Here is an 18,029-nt window from a genome sequence, read left to right as displayed (position 1 = left end):
GCATGAACTGAAAGATGAAATAAACTGACATTTGTGATGTTACTTTCTAGAACTCCTCTTATTTTTAGAACAGGAAAAAACCCAGAAGTTTGGCAGTGCTTGGGTTGATTCCCTTTGCTGTGAGACACCTGGGAAGCTCAGAAGTTCCTGATGTGGATTTTCCACCTTTTTTCCTGCAGCAGGAGCCAGGAGAGCTTGGGTTTTGCATTTGTTTTTATTTGCCCTCCTCTATTTACAGCTCTGGGAATTCTTCCTAAATTGTGTTTTAAACTTGTACTGGAAACCTGAAATAAATGGAGTAGAAGCCTCAGGCAACACTCAGATTATGGATCACTGATAGCCTGAAAGGCCATTATTTTCTTGATATAAATTCATATTACTATTATTAATAATAATACCCATAATAAGAAGAATAAATAATAAAAAATATAATATTATATATATCAAAATTTATGTATTGTTATATATTATTAATATTATTATTGATATAATATTATATATTAATATATAACAATATCCCTATATAATATTATATTCTGTATTATTACATTACATATCAATATATATCTATAATACATGATAATATATATTTGTCTATTGTATATTTATAATATTTCTAATAATAATAATATTATATTACAATATAATAGTATAATAGATTCTAATAATAATATAATATTATAGTATTATAATAGTATAATATATTTCAATATTTCAATATTATATTATTATTATTATTATTATTATTATTATTATTATGTAATGATAATAATAATACTATTATTAATAATAATAACATTCCTTTTCAGTGAGGTGCCTTGATATCTTTTGAGTTAAAGGAAGTGTTTTATTATTCCAAAGGTGAAATGTTTTGTAACTCACCAGGTTGCTAAAGGTGCCAAAGTTGCAGTGCTGGCAGTGGAACAGCAGATTTTTAGTGGAGTTGACATTCCTGTTATTGGATTGCAGGAGAATAGGGAGGATGGAATTCTGCATTGGAGATGGAGGAAGTGCTGCTGGAATTAAAGTTTTTGCTGTCCTGGTGATGTGCAGGGTGTGCTGTGGGTGCTTTCAGGTGGCTGGGTAAGCCCTTGTCAAATGGTGCTGGAATTCCAGGGAAAAACTGGCAAATCAGGGAATTGAATATGGAAAATATCCATAATTGTGTAAAAGGAATGTGCCCCTGGATCCCTGGCAGTGTCCAAGGCCAGGGTGGACAGGGCTGGAGCAGCCTGGGACAGTGGGAGGTGGCCCTGCTGTGTCAGGGGGTGGCACTGGATGGGATTTAAGGTCTCTTCTAGCCCAAACTATTCCATGACCATCCAGAACCTGGTGAATTTTCATCTTGCAAGGCATGAATGAAAAAGCTGGTCCTGTATTCCCAACATTTGTCTCATTCCCAAGCAGCATTTTGAATCTGCTGTTGGGATTTCAGCAGCCCTGCACCTCTGGGCTGCCTGGTTTTGGTGCTATTCTGAGTGCTGAGACATCCTCTGCAATTTTACACTAAAGGCAAGCAGGAATAAAAGGCAAAAGGTGTTGGAACATCCCCTGCAAATGTGATATTTTAACCTCTAATTGATGTCACAATGAACCTCATCTGCTCATTATCCTAACGTGGTGTGCAGTGATTTAATCCACAAGGAACTCCCCACCAGAACAGCTTAAATATAAATAAATATAATAAATATAAATATAACATAATATATAATTATATATTTTATATTTATATTTACTATATTTAATTTTATATTTATTATGTTTATATGATTATATATTATATTAATATGTAACTTTCTGAGTGCTGGGACATCCCCTGCAATGAGGGATTTTACACTAAAGGCAAGCAGGAATAAAAGGCAAAAGGTGTTGGAACATCCCCTGCAAATGTGATATTTTAACCTCTAATTGATGTCACAAGGAACCTCATCTGCTCATTATCCTAACTGTAGCCATGATATTTTCTGAAATAAACTTTCCTGAGGATTTTTCCTCCTGAGAAGCTGAGAGGCCTCAGGAACAAAATGTAACCAATGGTTATCTGCTGCTGTGGAATGCAACAGGTGCATCTGGGATTGGGCTCATGGGGTTGTTTCTAATTCATGGCAAATCACAGCCCAGCTGGCTCAGACTCTCTGGTCAGTCACAAGATTTTGTTTTCATTCCTTTTCTATCCTTAGCTAGCCTTCTGATGAAATCCTTTCTTCTATTCTTTTAGTATAGTTTTAATATAATATAGATCATAAAATAATAACTCAGCCTTCTGAAACATGGAGTCAGATCCTCATCTCTTCCCTCATCCTCAGACCCCTGTGGACAGCACCAGGATCCTAACGTGGTGTGCAGTGATTTAAACCACCAGAGCAGCTTAAATACAGAATTAAATAGATTTAAACATGCTCCAAGAAATGCCACTTGTGTTAACATGAACCCAGAGTTTGACATGATACAGATTTGGATTGAAGGAGGTTTTTTCCAGTGAGGGTGGGGAGTTCCTGGCAAAGGAGGGAAGTTGTGCCTGGCTCTGGCTTCCCTGGAGGTGCCCAAGGCCAGGCTGGAACCCCCTGAAGTTAAAGTTGTCCCTGGCAGGGGGGACTGGACCAGCTGAAAACTGCAAAATCCATCCCATCCCATTCTGAAATTCTGTGTTTGTGCCACTGTGCAGTTTGGCCAAGCTAAATGTAGCATGGATTTCTCTGTCTGCCCCTACCTCTTTTTGTTTCTTTCCTTGGAATTTTATCATCCTGCTCGACTCTGAATGGGAAAAGTGCCCCCTGTGTGGGCTGGAATTGCACTGAGTGATTCCCAGCCCCCCTTCTGCTCCCACTGTTGCTTTATTGGTTGTTACTCAGTGTTGGAAAGGGAACTAAAGGAACAAATTCTGAGTTTCCAAGGGTTCTGCAAATGGAGGAATTCAGTATTTCAATCTGTGGCCTTGGGCTGTGGTTTTGTTTTCTTTCCCTAAAAGACTGCCAGGGTGCAAGCCAATTTATCCCATGCCTATTGTCAGATATCAGGGGGGCATTTAATTGATTTAATAGTTTCTTATTTTACAACTGATGGAAAACTTGGGCTATTCCAGATAAAATTTCAAGGAAATTGAAATTTCCTGAAATGGCCCTGAATGTGCCAGGTCCTGTCCTCATATGTGGAAGTAAATAGGTCTCAGGCACACTCATTGCAGTGACAGCCACTTTCTTTTGTAGCTTTTTGCCTTTTACAAATGATTTTCTGTGTGTGGCTTCTTGCAGAGAGGCAGAATTTATTTTTCAAGGAGCCTTCATTTATAAATGTCGCTTTTTGTTTCCATCTATTCTTAGAAACAGGTAATTTTTATGTACTGCCTTCCATGTGCTTTTTGGGTCTCTGGTGGATTTGGGGAAATTAAATTTCATGCTATTCTGCTTTAGGCTGCCTGTGCTCTATTAGGGTTTGCTGAGTGCAGACATTGCCTCTCCAAATCTTGTGTAGCACACAAATAAAGGGATTTTTGTCATAGCTGCTGTTTAACAAGCACATCCAAAGTATTTGCTTAGCAATGGCTTGTGAGTTAAAAGTTAAAACCTTCTGCTTTTTCATGTGGGAGCACGAGATTTGTGCTTGTTAAAGCCTCATCTTCCAGTGCTTAGCAGGAAAATCATTTTGGAAAACAGCTGTTGTGGCTTTTGTGTGATTTTTGTATTAATTTCTAGTGTGAATTTTGTATTAATTTCTAGTGTGATTTTTGTATTAATTTCTGCTAAGCTCAATTCAGGAGGAAGAGTTAAGTTAATGGAGCCCTTTGCAAAACATCAGGAAATAATGAGTTTTAAGGATTAGATCTTGATGCATTTATGGATGGAAGTGGTGCCATTGCATTTTACTAGTTCTGAGTAAATTGTTTTTGTAGTTAAATCCTGGCAAAGCTTTAGGACTTTGAGCCCAGCCTTAGGCTGAGCTTGCTGAAAATGCAGCCAGAGTTTATCTCCTGTTTATGAGCCAGACTTGCATGGTAGGGTTTTTGAGTTTGGGGGTTTTTATAGATGTTAAAATTAATTAAAAACCTATCTAACAACATTTTTTTTCCTTTCATTTTTCCTTAGTTTTGGTTACTTCATGCATTAAAAATCAGAAAATGCCTTTTTGGGACCCATTTGTCTTTGTCAGAAATGTGCCACGTGTGTTCTTGCAGAATTGTCTGTGTTCTGTCCTATTCCTCCTTTGTCCTTCAGAGACCTTCCTGGGATTATAGGTCAGAAAGCCCAGATAGTTGGCTCAGATAAAGAGCTTTGTAATTTAAGGGATTGTTGGAATAGAAGTCATTTCGAGCAGTTTGAATGATTTTTTTTTTTTAATCTTCAAGAACAAAATAAAAACCATTGACCATTTGAAGGAGATAAACCCAATGAGTAAATTAGAGCTGTTTGATTTTACCAACACCAGTCTTGATAGCACCAAGCAAGGAAATTGTCATTCAGCTCTGTAGAATCCTCTCTGGTTTTATAGCACACCAGATATTCTTATCCAAATTTATCTCTGCACTGACTGAGGAGCAGAGGAGTTTAAGTGCATTTGTTTCTTGTGTATTATTGAAAAATAGCACTTGTTAGCTATAACACCCCTTCAGCAGCACGAGGAGACCTCCACCTACTAAAACCTTTAGGTTTAATAGTAAATTGCTACTTTTCTTCCCATCCCAGTTTATTTACAGCCAGAGACTCCTCAGTGTGGTAGAAAAAAGCCCTTTAAATGGACGATTTAATCGCATTAAGATGAAAAGAAAAGCTTTGTTTTATATTCTTTCATCTTCAGGCTGCAGCAAAGTGTTCCTAAAGCTCTTCATCACTTGTCAGCTGAGGCAGGTTAAGTGTTTTGTTGGTGCTGCTGCTTGAAAGCTTTGTGCAGTTGTTTTTTAGTTAAACAGCAGGTACCACTTAGAGATCCTTTTCCTCAGCCTCAGGGGAATGGGAAAAACTTTTCTTGCCACAGTTTTTCCCCCCATCCTGCTTTGCTTGTGTTCTGAACTCTTTGACTTTCAATGATATCATATGAAAGTTTTGGCCAACACCAGGCTGGAAATTGGGCTTCAGATATTCCTACCTGTTGGTTGAAATAGAAATTTAAGGAGTAAGGAAAGGACATTTCTTCCCTTTTCTTGTTTTTTGCAAGGTTTATTGTGTGCCTCTGGCAATGCTTCACAGAGCCAATTTATCAGATTCTCATTTTTAGCTTCATTAAGCACGTTTGATTTCACCTCATGTTAATCACATAAAAACAAGCATTTAATCTCAGCTGCTTTTTTAGAGTGGGAGATGGTTCCTTCCCAGAAAGGTTCTGCTTCTCCTTTTATCTCTGGAACTTTTCACTGAAGGAGTTGAAGGTTTGTCCAAGATGCTTCACTTTTGGTTTCCTCCTCTTTTCCTCCTTTCCTCTTCCTTCCTTTCCTCTTCCTCCTTTTCCTTCTTTTCCTCCTTTTCCTTTTCCTCCTTTTCCTTTTCCTCCTTTTCCTTTTCCTCCTTTTCCTTTTCTCCTTTTCCTTTCTTTCCTTTTCCTTTCTTTCCTTTTCCTTTCTTTCCTTTTCCTTTTCTCCTTTTCCTTTTCTCCTTTTCCTTTCTTTCCTTTTCCTTTCTTTCCTTTTCCTTTCTTTCCTTTTCCTTTCTTTCCTTTTCTTCCTTTTCCTTTTCCTTTCTTTCCTCTTCTTCCTTTTCCTTTTCCTTTCTTTCATTTTCCTTTCTTTCCTTTTCCTTTCTTTCCTTTTCTTCCTTTTCCTTTTCCTTTCTTTCCTTTTCCTCCTTTTCCTTTTCTCCTTTTCCTTTTCCTCCTTTTCCTTTCTTTCCTCTTCCTTTCTTTCCTTTTCCTTTTCTCCTTTTCCTTTCTTTCCTTTTCCTTTCTTTCCTTTTCCTTTCTTTCCTTTTCCTTTCTTTCCTTTTCCTTTTCTCCTTTTCCTTGTCTCCTTTTCCTTTTCTCCTTTTCCTTGTCTCCTTTTCCTTTTCTCCTTTTGCTTTTCTCCTTTTCCTTTCTTTCCTTTTCCTTTTCTCCTTTTCCTTTCTTTCCTTTTCCTTTCTTTCCTTTTCCCCCTCCTTTTTCCCCTCTCCTTTTCCCCCATCCAGGAGAGGGAAGCAGTTTATCCTTGATCAAAATCTGCATTATCCCTGATCCTACTGATTGACATTTCTCCACAAGGGGACATGGCACCAACTTAGGAAATTTAAGGAGGAAAAAAAGGAAAATATCAGGAGAAATGGGTAGGAAGAATTAAAAGACAGTGGCTATTCAGAAGAGTGATTTTGGTGTTAAACAGAAACCTAAGGAAGCTGGAATTTTGGGAGGAGCACCACTGATACCAGATCATGTTGGTCAGAACTCAGTGGTTTTGTGTTTCTGTGCCTGTGTTGAACACATTTATTTTTGCTTTTATTCTACTCAGAAGATTTTTTATTCTACTCTGAAGAAAATAGAATGTTCCACTCAAAGTGAACCTTAGTAATTCCTGAATTCTCTGGGAGCATCTTTGTGATAATCAAATTATTCTTTCTCCTTAAGATTTTCATATTTCAACTCTTCAGCCTCTTTTTTTCCCCTGTAGTACCTTGGTTTTCTTCCTGCTTACAATTTGTAGCACTAAAAAACCACCATTTTTAGTAAGTATTTCATCAACTGAGACCAGTCATTGGCACAAGTGATTTTGATTAGCAGATCTCATTGCAGATCATTAAAAATGCAGGTGTTGGATTAATGATGTTGTGAGAACTTCAAGCATTTCAGCATTATCTTTTATTTTTATACCATTTCTGAATAATGAAAATAACCATAAACATCATAATTACATATTGTTTGCAGCCTGTTTTCAGTTATTATTAAAAGCAGCAATACAGGCCTGGATATTGGGCTGAAAACACACATTTCAAAGTTGACAATGCTGTAGCTGTGTGCTGATAATAATAAAATAATTCAATAAAAAAAGCTGCTTTGGCTGGAGTTGGAGAAAAAGCATCACAAAGTGTATAAATCACCTCCAGTTTCCTTGGGAGAAATAAATCCTTTCTAGGAGTTCCTTGAGGGTGCAGATATTTGAAATGTGAATATTGGCTATTTCCAAGCTGACTTCTTGGCTCCTGTTGTTAATATTACATGAAATAAATGTTTTTTCCCACTTGGTCACTGAATTCACTTCCAGATTATTCTCCAAAACAAGCTGCTCTGTGGGCTGTTGGACTATGGAAATCTTGTCTTCAAGGCAAGAAATTCTTGAAAATTCTCCTTTTTAAAAGGGATTCTCATGTCCAGGACGTTGTACAAATGTTTAAATTCTTTCCCTCATCCCTTTTCCAGTCAGCAATTCCAAACCTGAACGTGCTGCACTTTCCATCAGAGCTGAATAAACAAATGGTACAATTCTGCTTTGCTCTGCTCTGCTGGATCCTTTGTAGCAGCCTCTTGTTATCAGCTGACTGAATGAACAGGAGATGAGATTTGAGCACGCCACAACAGCTCCTAAAGATCCACTTATTTCTCACTGCTGCTTTCTTTGTCCCCAGTTTGAGATGGAGTGATTGCTTTCAGAATTTGTGCAGCCTTTTGGTGCCCCTGTCATCGATAAATGAAATTAGGACTTGATATGGAGATAGTCACCTGTTTTACTTTTCTCAATATTCACCTTCTACTGGGAACATTTTTTAAATCCCTTTAAAATTTAGTGTTAAATGGCTTTAAATGTACAATGTGGAAGCTTGATATCCTGATTTATCTTGCCATGCAACTCCAACCACTGAGAAATCTGTTTAATGGGATCAGCAGAGCTATTGATGAGTGTTATCTTCTTTTTTCTTTCATTAACCTTTACCTGTAAGGACACTTCCACTGCTTGTTTTTTTTTCACAAAAAAAAAAAAAAAAAAAAGGATTATGGACTCTTATGTTTTTCTCCCCCAGAATAGCTTTGAAAGTTATTAAGCAGTTTTAGCCACAGAGGTAGATATGACAAGGATAATTCATTAACAATTACAATTGTTATTAACAATTACAATATATTAACAATCACAATATATTAACAATTACAATATATTAACAGTTACAATTATTAACAGTTACAATTTATTACAATGAATTTATTGACATGTTTGTTGATATCTTGGGAATGGTGTCAGTGGCACTGTTGCAGAGTTTTGTGGCATTCCTAAAAGCTTCCTCAGAGGAATGTGCTTAGGACAGATGGGGAAAAATCATACTGGATGTGGATCTGCTGCAGAATGGTTACAAAACCTCTCTTAAAGCACCTTTTCCACCATTCTTGTTCACTTTCTTTTTCCATCATTCTTGTCTTTTCCTGGTTTAATTGTAGATTTGCTTCTCTGAGTCTCACCGCTTCCCCTTCCACCTTACCAACGCTTTTAAAATTCTGCATTATTCTTTCCATCCTCCTTCTTGCTGGATTTCCTCACTCATTTAGGTAGGAAAAGACCCTTAACATAACAGAATTATGGACTGGTTTGGCTTGGAAGGACTTTAATAATTATTTTGTGCCATGGGCAGGGACACCTTTCACTGTCCCCGGTTGCTCCAAGCCCTGTCCAGCCTGGCCTTGGACATTCCAGGGATGCAGGACCTTCTGTGGGCCAATGTCCCCACTTTAAAAAAAAGAATTAATGTCACACACATTTGATCTATGGCATCAAGGAACAACTTAATGAATGGCTTTAATTAACATGAGCCAAAATGAGTGCTGGGTGCAGGTTTGGGGTGTGCTGGTCTATAAAAGCAGAGCCACCTGTCCCACAAAGAGTTGGAATGTGAATAGTTTTCAGTAAAATTCCACGCTTGGAGCCAGTGTTTCTGCCCATGGAAAGGTATAAAAATGTCTCTGTGAGTGAGTGATGAGCAGCTCTGTGATCTCCTTTTTCCTGCCCAAAGTGGCTCCAGGCCAGAGCTGAAATGGGCCAAGGATGACTTTTCAATGCCACTGCTGATGCACAATCCCAGCTGGAGATTCCTCCTTAGAGATGATGGTGGCAGATGAGCTGAACATCAAAATTTGCTATTTTTGTAGCCCTGGCAGTGCAGGGCTATTTGGGAATGTTGGACTGAGCAGGAGTGGTTGGCATTAGTTGTGACTTCTAAGAGATGTTTCAGTTAAAAAACCCTTTTTTACTTATCTGCTACGTGTAAAAATCCGTAATTATTTCCCTGTTCTCTGCAGTGGTAGAAGGAGTTTGTTGAAATACACGTGAAAGAATTTAAAACAGATTTTTTTTCCCCTAGAAGATGAAAAGAACACCAGTAAATTTCCCTGCACTGTCAGATAAAATAGCTTTACAATAAACTTCTGAACCATAAAGATCAGGAAGTGGACAACTTAAACTGTCCTGAAAGGACACCACATGCTTAATCCTCTTGAAAGCAGAATCATCAAATCCTTCTTATCGTTGCTTACAATATGATGATTATTTTTTTAATGTTGAATTATGGAATCCTGATGCTTTTATCCATTGTGTTCCACAAGAAAAGCCTTCCTCTGTGTGTGGAGCAGGGATTACTGAAACAGGTGAAATGGGAATTTTCTCCACTGCTGTATTCAGTTGAAGGCAGGGATGGTATTTTAAAGGTGTCTGATACTTCTGTTTCATTATTTTTATTAATTATTTTAAATTAACAGGAGGGCAAAATGACTTCAAATAACAAGTTATTATCTCTATATTTGATTACAGAGTTGGGGGTTATGAAGAAGTTTTGGTTGAAATAATTCCCTCCCTTCCAGGGGCATCGAGAAAAATTGAAAAAGTCACGTTAAAACTCCACACAATCATTTATCCACACAGCAGGAGTTCCTGCAGAAACTAAAAATTAGGGGAATTTATATTAACTGGCTTTTTTTAACTCACTGCACTTACTGGTGGGAAATACCTGATTTTATGGGCTCTCCCATATTTTGAGTTGTATTGAACATATTTCATGTTTTTTCTCTTGCACAACATCCCTGTGTCTGTCACCTGTTTATCAAATTCAACTCTTCCAAGACAGGATATTTCAAACTATCAAAAATATGTCAAACCCACATATTTTTGGTGGAGTCAATCTCAGAAACAAATTGTTTTTATAAAACAGAGCTGTTAGCACAGGCAGGTAGAACCTAATTCAAGGAGTCACAGGGGAAAACCTCCTCATCCTGTTTTTTCCAGCCCCCTCAGAAATCCAGTGTATTTTGCTTTATCCCAACATTAATGGGATATTGAAAGGAGAATATTCCAAATATAATAGGAACTGACTTTGTTTTGTTTCTTCTAGACCATGCACTGTCTTGTTTCTAATTGAAATTAGTATAAATTGATTGATACCCACATTTACATTGGAAAATAGGGAATGTAATCTATGCAAGAGCGCCTTTGGAAAGTAAAATATTAAATATTTTTAAATTATGCGCACTTAATTGCATTGTTTTTGTATTTCATTAGCCTATGAGCTCGTCTGAAATATTCCTGCACATTACCAATATTTAACAGTTCATAAAAATTTCTGTCCTTGGAGGGGAGCTGTGTTTGTACTGAATTCCTGATTGGAGGAAGTGCCTGGAATTGGGAATTTCAGTGGAAAAGTTGCTGGGTGTGTTGGTAGTTAAAATTGTATGAATCTGAAAGTAGAGTTTATTCTTGAGAATGCTCTTTAAAAATAATAATATTTAAGGAAACCCACAGCAGGTTAAATGCTGGGTTTTAAAGCACAGAAATTACTTTTTTAGTGGTTTTAGGGTTTTCTTTCTGCTGCTGCACTGAAGGAATGGTTCATTATTGTTTCATTGAGTGCAAGGCTAATTTGGGTTATTTATAAGGTTAAAGATCAGGTACAGCAGTATTTGAAACCCACTAAATTTTTTAAAAATAATTTCCTATTTTCTCCTCTATGCTGCTCCCAGTTCTCTTTGAGAACTAAAAATTAAGGAAAGCAGGGTAGATTTCATGGTGGTGTTGTCTTCCCACCTGATTTAAACACAACAAATACATTTCCTACAGCTTTAATTGACATTGAAATTATCTCTTCCCCTATCCCAGGGTGCTCCAAGCTCCATCCAACTCAACCTTGGACAATTCCAGGGATGGGGCAGCCACAGCTTCCCTGGGCAGTGTCTGAGGGAACAATTCCTTCTGTTCTTACTGAAGATTTTTGGCCTGTGGAATTTAGATCTGGACCAAACCAGAGCTTTTATTAGGCAGAAAGAATAAATCAAGGCTATTTACATATTATAATATTTGAATTGTACACATCTGGAGTTGAAATGTGGGTGGGAAATGGTTTTAATTGTGGAAGAGCCCTGATGTGTGTGAGCTGGGAAGGCACCAGGCACGTGAGGTTCCTGATCCAATATTTCTGAGCCTTAAGGTACAATCAGGAATTTTCCTGCTGATATTTTCATGAATTCCCTCACTGTGCCAGCAGCTGAGGCAGATGGTGGGGCTGAAGGCAGCCCTGAGGTGCCCTGTCCCAAATATTCCTACTTCAAGGGATGGGAGAACTTCCCTTGGATGGATCCATGGTTTGACTGCCCTGATGTTGGTTTTCATATTCCTACTTCAAGGGATGGGAGAGCTTCCCCTTGGATGGATCCATGGTTTGACTGCCCTGATGTTGGTTTTCATATTCCTACTTCAAGGGATGGGAGAGCTTCCCTTGGATGGATCCATGGTTTGACTGCCCAGATGTTGGTTTTCATATTCCTACTTCAAGGGATGGGAGAACTTTCCCTTGGATGGATCCCTGGTTTGACTGCCCAGATGTTGGTTTTCATATTCCTACTTCGAGGGATGGGAGAACTTCCCTTGGATGGATCCATGGTTTGACTGCCCAGATGTTGGTTTTCATATTCCTACTTCAAGGGATGGGAGAACTTTCCCTTGGATGGATCCATGGTTTGACTGCCCTGATGTTGGTTTTCATAATCCTACTTCAAGGGATGGGAGAACTTTCCCTTGGATGGATCCATGGTTTGACTGCCCAGATGTTGGTTTTCATATTCCTACTTCGAGGGATGGGAGAACTTCCCCTTGGATGGATCCCTGGTTTGACTGCCCAGATGTTGGTTTTCAGTGCCAGAGGGGAAAGGCAGAAACTGCAGGAATTCACTGGGATGTGGTTTTTGCAGCACAAAAAGGAGTTTTCCCATGGTTGGGAGGTACCTTGGAGCTGTGTTCTCTGTTTGGGGAGTGTTCCAAAGGGATTGTTGGGTTAAGTCCATGAATTTTGGTGCAAGTGAAAGGGATTTTAGCAAAGTTTATCCTGGCTTGGGGTGTGGCTGATTGAACACGGTGGAGGTGCCTCATTTCTGACTAACATTTCATATTCTTTAATTCTTTACACCCTCTCTTTCCCTTTAACCTTCTTCCTTCTGGAGGAATCTTCCAGAAACCACCCCCAGAGCTTCATATTATGGGATGGTGAACTCTCTTCCCAGAGCAGGGAGCCAAAACAATTCCTTCTCCAGCTGGGGACCAAGGACAAATGATCCAACTTCTGTTGGATAAGTCCAGAGGAGGGCACAAATTTAATAAAGGGACTGGGGCACCTCTCCTACAAAGAGAGGCTGAGAAAGTTGGGGCTGTTCAACCTGGAGAAGAAACAAAGATTATGTGGAGAACTTGGAACAACCTCCCAGTGTCCTGTACACTGGACAGCCTTTTTCTTTTAAATAGCCAAGCTTAACTAGAAGGAAAAACAGAACTTGGGCATTTTTTGTGTGGTGTTTTCTTGTTTTAATTCATTATCTGAACATTACCTAGCTAAGTATTTTCTAAAAGACATTTGATTGTACCAAAGCTAAGTGTCTCTTCATTAATAACTTAATGCACCTGCCCTTTCCAGAGAATTTAGTGAAGGTGCCTGCCACTAAATGCTGTTTGCATTAATGTTTTTTTTTTTCCAAATGTAGGGCTAATGGGCAGATTCCCAGCTCTGCAGGCTGGAAGTTATTTGAATAATTTGTTCATCTCACATTGCTGATTTCTCAGGCTAACATTTCTGAGGCTGCAGGTGTCTGCTTTCCCTGAGGTTTGTTGTTTACTGCTCGGGGTGTAATCCTGCCATCCTGCTGATTGTTTCTTTGCTGCTTTAGAGAGAGAGGAAAAAGGTATGGATTTGGATCTTGTGATAAACAAAGGCTGAGGAGTTGGAGTAAAATACTTCAAGAGTTGTAAAAATCTTTCTGTGCCAAGCTGTTGTAGATGTGGAGGAGAAAACTGCTGATGGTTCCTCAAGAATTGGCATCATGTGAAGCTTTGCTCCCATCCTGCTCATGGGTGGCCTTTGGAATTCCAAAGCAAAGCACATTTTATGCATCTGAAACATCAGGAACTGATGGGGAGTGAGAAGTGCTTCAGTCCCTTTTGCTCCTCTGTCAGTTGTCCTTGCAAGTACCCAAAAACCTTTTGGATCCTGTGGAATATCTTGGTTTTCTGGTTCTTTATTTGTCTGATTTTGAAGCACAAGTGGGCTTCAGATTAATAAAAATTAAATATTGAATAAATATTCAATAAATATTTATAAAAATAAATACAAACGGTTAAGCAAATGGCTTGGCACACTCATACAAAGGGTTAAGCAAATGGCTTGGCACATTCATACAAAGGGTTAAGCAAATGGCTTTGTAAACTCCTTATAAATATATTTTTAGTAGAAATCAGGGCTTGTGGCAGTTTAAAAAGATGGTGGGATAAGCCTTTCTCAGGTTTGCCAAAGGATGTTGGATGGATGGAATGTTGGGCTCTGGAGCAGACTGAATGGAAAAGTGTTGAAATCTGCTTTTCCACAAGGGCACAGGACAAGGAGGAATGGCCTTAAGCTGAAGGAGGATGGGTTTAAGTTTGATTTTAGGAAGAAATTGTCCTTCAAACTTTGCCTGAAGAATTAGTGGACAAATAAGAAAAGTCAGGGTGCTGTTTCCCAGAGGCCACCAAAATGGCAAAAGTTCCTTGTGCCTGGACAGTCCCTGCTTGGTCTGCCCAGATCCTGGCAGGAGCTTGCTGGATTTTATCACTGTTGACCCTGTGTGGATCCAGACTCCCACCAAAGCTTCTCCCTCAGTGCCCTCCACAGCTGGGAGGGGAGAGAAAATAAATTTAATGGAATTCCCATGGAATCTCCTGGGAATGTCAGCTCTGGAGCAGCTCCTGGGTTTCTGCAGGGGGTTCCTCTCATATTCTCGCTCCATTCTGCTCTGTCCAGCTGCACAATACTTTTTCTTTCTTTTAAAATCCGTTATCCCAGAGGCATCACCACCATTCCTGGCTGGCCCAGCCTGGTGGGTCCATCCTGGAATTGGCTCTGGATGTGGCGGGAGCTCCCAGAAACCGCCCCCAACCCCAAACCCTGCCCACACAAACCCAGCACAAACATTCTGTGTCTGGGAGCACTTTGGTGCCTCTCAGAGCACTGTGCTGATGCCTCAGGTTTGGCTTTTATATTTTTCACATTCTGAGCTGCTTTGGTGTGCAGTTCTGAGCTTCATATTATGGGATGGTGAGCTCTGTGCACAGAGCAGGGAGACAAAACAATTCCTGCTCCAGCTGGGCCCCAAGGACAAATGACCCAAATCTCAGCCCAGGAGCACAAACCCCGTGGGCTGGAGAGAGAAAAACAAGCAGGGTGGGACTGCAGGGGCTGAAGCTGGGGTGGGACAATGAACTGCAAGATGCAAATGGAGCAGAACTGATCCCAGGGAGAGACCCCGGGAGCGCTGGTGCATTTTGGGGCCATTTTGGTTCATCTTGAACCCTTGAGTGCATCCAGAGGGGCAGCGAGGCTGGAGAGGGGCTGGGAACACAAAGCCTGAGAGGAGCCCCTGAGGGAGCTGGGGGTGCTCAGCCTGCAGCAAAGGAGACTCAGGGCTGCCCCCATCGCTCTCTGCAGCTCCTGAAAGGTGCCTGTGCTCAGCTGCCCTTGGGCTCTTTCTCCAGCAGCACTGACACAACCAGAGCACACAGCCTCGAGCTGAGCCAAGGGAAATCCAGGCTGGAGAGCAGGAAAAAGCTTTTCCAGCAAGGGGGATCAAGTTCTGCAATGGCTGCCCGGGGAGGTGGTGCAGTCCCCAGCCCTGGGTGTGTTTGACAGCCTGGATGTGGCACTGGGTGCCAGGGGCTGGGCTGGACTCCGTGGCCTTGAAGGTCTCTCCCAAGCCAGGGATTCTGGGAATTCTGTGAATCTGCCCAAGGTGCATCCATGGAGGAGATGCTTGGAATAAATCCCTGCTTTATCCTGGAACTCTGCCCAGCCTCTGTTCCAGCTCAGCCTTCTCAAGGCATCTCTGCAGTCTCTTTGGGGTGCCCATCCCCATTATCCCAGTGTTTTTCCATCCCCATTATCCCAGGAGAACTCTGCCCATCAAACACCCGTCCCTGGCTGTGCTGAGGGGCCAGAGCAGCTGTTCCTGGTGTTTGGAATGTGTTCCCTTCACTGCCCAGCTCACAGATGGGTTTGTGATGGGAGCTGTGCACTCTCACACTCACCTCACACTTTGGTTTGTCCTCCTGGAGGAGCAGGGGAAGCCCTGGGGTGCAGGTGTGACCTTGTAAATGTACCTGAAAATCTTCCCACTTTGCTCTGGGATGAAGCTGCCACTGGTTTCAGCATCCTGAGAAACTTCTAATGTTAAAGGGGGTTGTGGTGGGAATGGCTATGCAATAATAATTTAATGTTTAATAGAATAATATTAATATATTAATATTTTAGCAGACTTGCACCCCCCAGGTTTAATATTAGCTAGTATTTCAGTGGTCAGCTCTATGTTTTTAATGCCCTGTTGTGTGAGCAGAGATGGCCATCAGAAATGTTATTTAACATTTAATGTTAAACACTCTTTTCCTGATCCTCTCTCAAAGAAATTCCCTTTTCTTTTTTTAAATGCTTTTTCCCCTAGAACAAATCCCTCCTCCTTGTAGAACTACAATTTTTAATTTTTTTTTTTTTGTAACTGAAACATCATAAAGCTCCCATTTGGGAGCTACCCAATTACATCTTACAATAATTCCATTGAATGATCTATAGCTCCACTTTTATTCCCTATTAGTATTTGCCTGATCGATGGGCAGCCTAATTGATTGTTCAGGTCAAATGTCTTTATTGGCTGCTGCCTGAATCCCTCCTCATTATGACATAAACCATCCTCTGGTCTGTTGGAGTTCTTGTACTCATTTTTGTACATCAGAACCATAAATTTCATTCTGTAGATGCTGGTGAACAAGATAATTAATGTTTGTAATAGTAATGTTTGTTAATAGTTAATGATAATTAATGTTATGTCAATCAAGGTAATCCCAATAAAATGGGGGTTTCCTTTTTCACCCAGCTTTTTGCTAGAGATCTGTGGAAAGGTTCATATTTCCCTTGGAATTTTAATTTTAAAATATTTTTTAGGCTGGGGTCTCACTGGTAATTTAGAATTTTCCCCCCACTTTTCCCTCTGTTTCTGTGATCTCAGCATTTCCTGGGCCTGGCACGATGGATATCGATTCCTGCTGCTTTTCCAAAGATATTTCTAACTGGATTAGTTGGCCAAAACTCCCATAAAATTGATGAAGCTGCTTCATTCATTCATAAAACCCTTTTGTGAGGCTGCTTTAGCATGAGCAGAATTGCAGGGAGGCTGAACTAGAACAGAAATGTGGGATAATGATTTTGGATAATCTTTGCAGATAAACCCAGCTCCTGGACATGAGGTCACAGAGACTCTCCAGAGCCTAAAAATGAATTTGAATTTCCCTGGGCTTGATTTTCCTGTGCAGGGTTTTTATGGCCCTTTTTGGGGTTCAGCAGTTCTGTTTTCCTGGGTGTTGTGGGGTGGGATCCCACCCTGGAGCTCTGGGCTTCCATGGAGGGGGATCTGAGGCGGGAGTGAGGGAATTTTCTGGAAATCCAGAGCATGGCACAGCTTCAGTTTGGTGTAGGTTGGGCTTTATTCCAGGCAGGATTAGGATTAAGCTGGATTTTGGTGGTTTTGGAGATGTCTTTCAGCCTTGCAGGATTGGTGGCTCTCCCTCTTTTCTCCCTCTGTTTGTATTCTTGAAGAAGTTGCTTCCCTGGTTTTTTTGTTGTTTACCAGAGTTTCACTGATTTATCTGACTGAATCTAAGTGAAGGAAATGTTCTTTCCAGATCTTGATTAAAATCAGGAGAATTTGGGGCAAAATCTTTCTCTAGGATCTAGAGATATGCATATTTAGGATGTTGTAAGAGCTTTGTTGTGTAAAATGCATCTGATAATACTTGATTTGTTACACAAAGATACTTATTTTGGTTCTATATGAATAAAAAGCTTCATTTTATGACTTTACTGTTTATGTCTCTCTGTCATCCCCATAGTTTTACTTTACAAAGCCATATTTCTGAAGAAAATATTTAATTTAATGTACAGTCCATGTTGTTTAATTTTTGAGAGATTGCACTAATTGAAAAGCTGTTTAATAAGAAAGTTTTTTAAAGGCTCACTGGTGTGCTAAAATTTCAAAGATGGTTAAACCACAAGAAAGCAACTCCAACTGCTCTGAGGAAAAAAAAGCAAATAAACAATTGAGGGCACTGTATTATGCAGTTGTTTCTGTAATTGGGGATGAGTTGTGTTCTGTTAACATTTCACTGAATTTTCTTTTAATTGCAGTTAGTGATGAAGAGCTGAAGAAAAGAATAGCTGAGGAACTGGCACTGGAACGAGCCAGGAGAGACTCTGAAGCTCAGAAGAGAAGGTTGGTTCATTAATAATAACAATATTTCAAACAAGCTTGCCTTTAATGCTTTTATTTTATTTATCTGCTTACTGGAAATAACTGAATTTTGTGCACAAACTGCCTGTGAGGGCTCAGGGGGCTGCAGCAGGTTTGGATATTAAATCCATGTTCAACAACAAATGAGCTGGAATTTCCTTGTAAGAGCTGATCCAAACTGTTGCTCTAAATCCCCTTTGACCTCTGGAGCTTGGCTTTTTTTGCTGCCTTTTAAGCTCAATTTTGCTGATTTCTCTGGAGCCCAAATAATCACTTTGAGCTGCACAGACAGAGCAGGGTGGGGTCCCTGTGACCCC

The 18,029-nt window shown here is 40.0% G+C and overlaps 1 protein-coding gene across 3 annotated transcripts in view; it reads left to right on the top strand.

Moving 5' to 3' along the window:
- The window catches only part of CHCHD3 (coiled-coil-helix-coiled-coil-helix domain containing 3), a 147,333-nt gene that overhangs the window by 4,741 nt on the left and 124,563 nt on the right, over nt 1-18,029 (top strand). For all 3 annotated transcript variants that reach the window (XM_071424193.1, XM_071424192.1, XM_071424194.1), the window contains exon 3: nt 17,610-17,694. In XM_071424193.1, coding sequence (XP_071280294.1) covers nt 17,610-17,694 — 85 coding nt within the window. The remainder of the gene's footprint in view (nt 1-17,609; nt 17,695-18,029) is intronic.

The sequence above is a fragment of the Agelaius tricolor genome, unplaced genomic scaffold (genome assembly GCF_023055355.1).
Source record: "Agelaius tricolor isolate 1412-34295 unplaced genomic scaffold, bAgeTri1.0.p SCAF_3, whole genome shotgun sequence".
Classification (NCBI taxonomy): domain Eukaryota; kingdom Metazoa; phylum Chordata; class Aves; order Passeriformes; family Icteridae; genus Agelaius; species Agelaius tricolor.
Note: the sequence above shows the minus strand (reverse complement) of the source record. Positions and strands in the feature narration are given on the sequence as shown.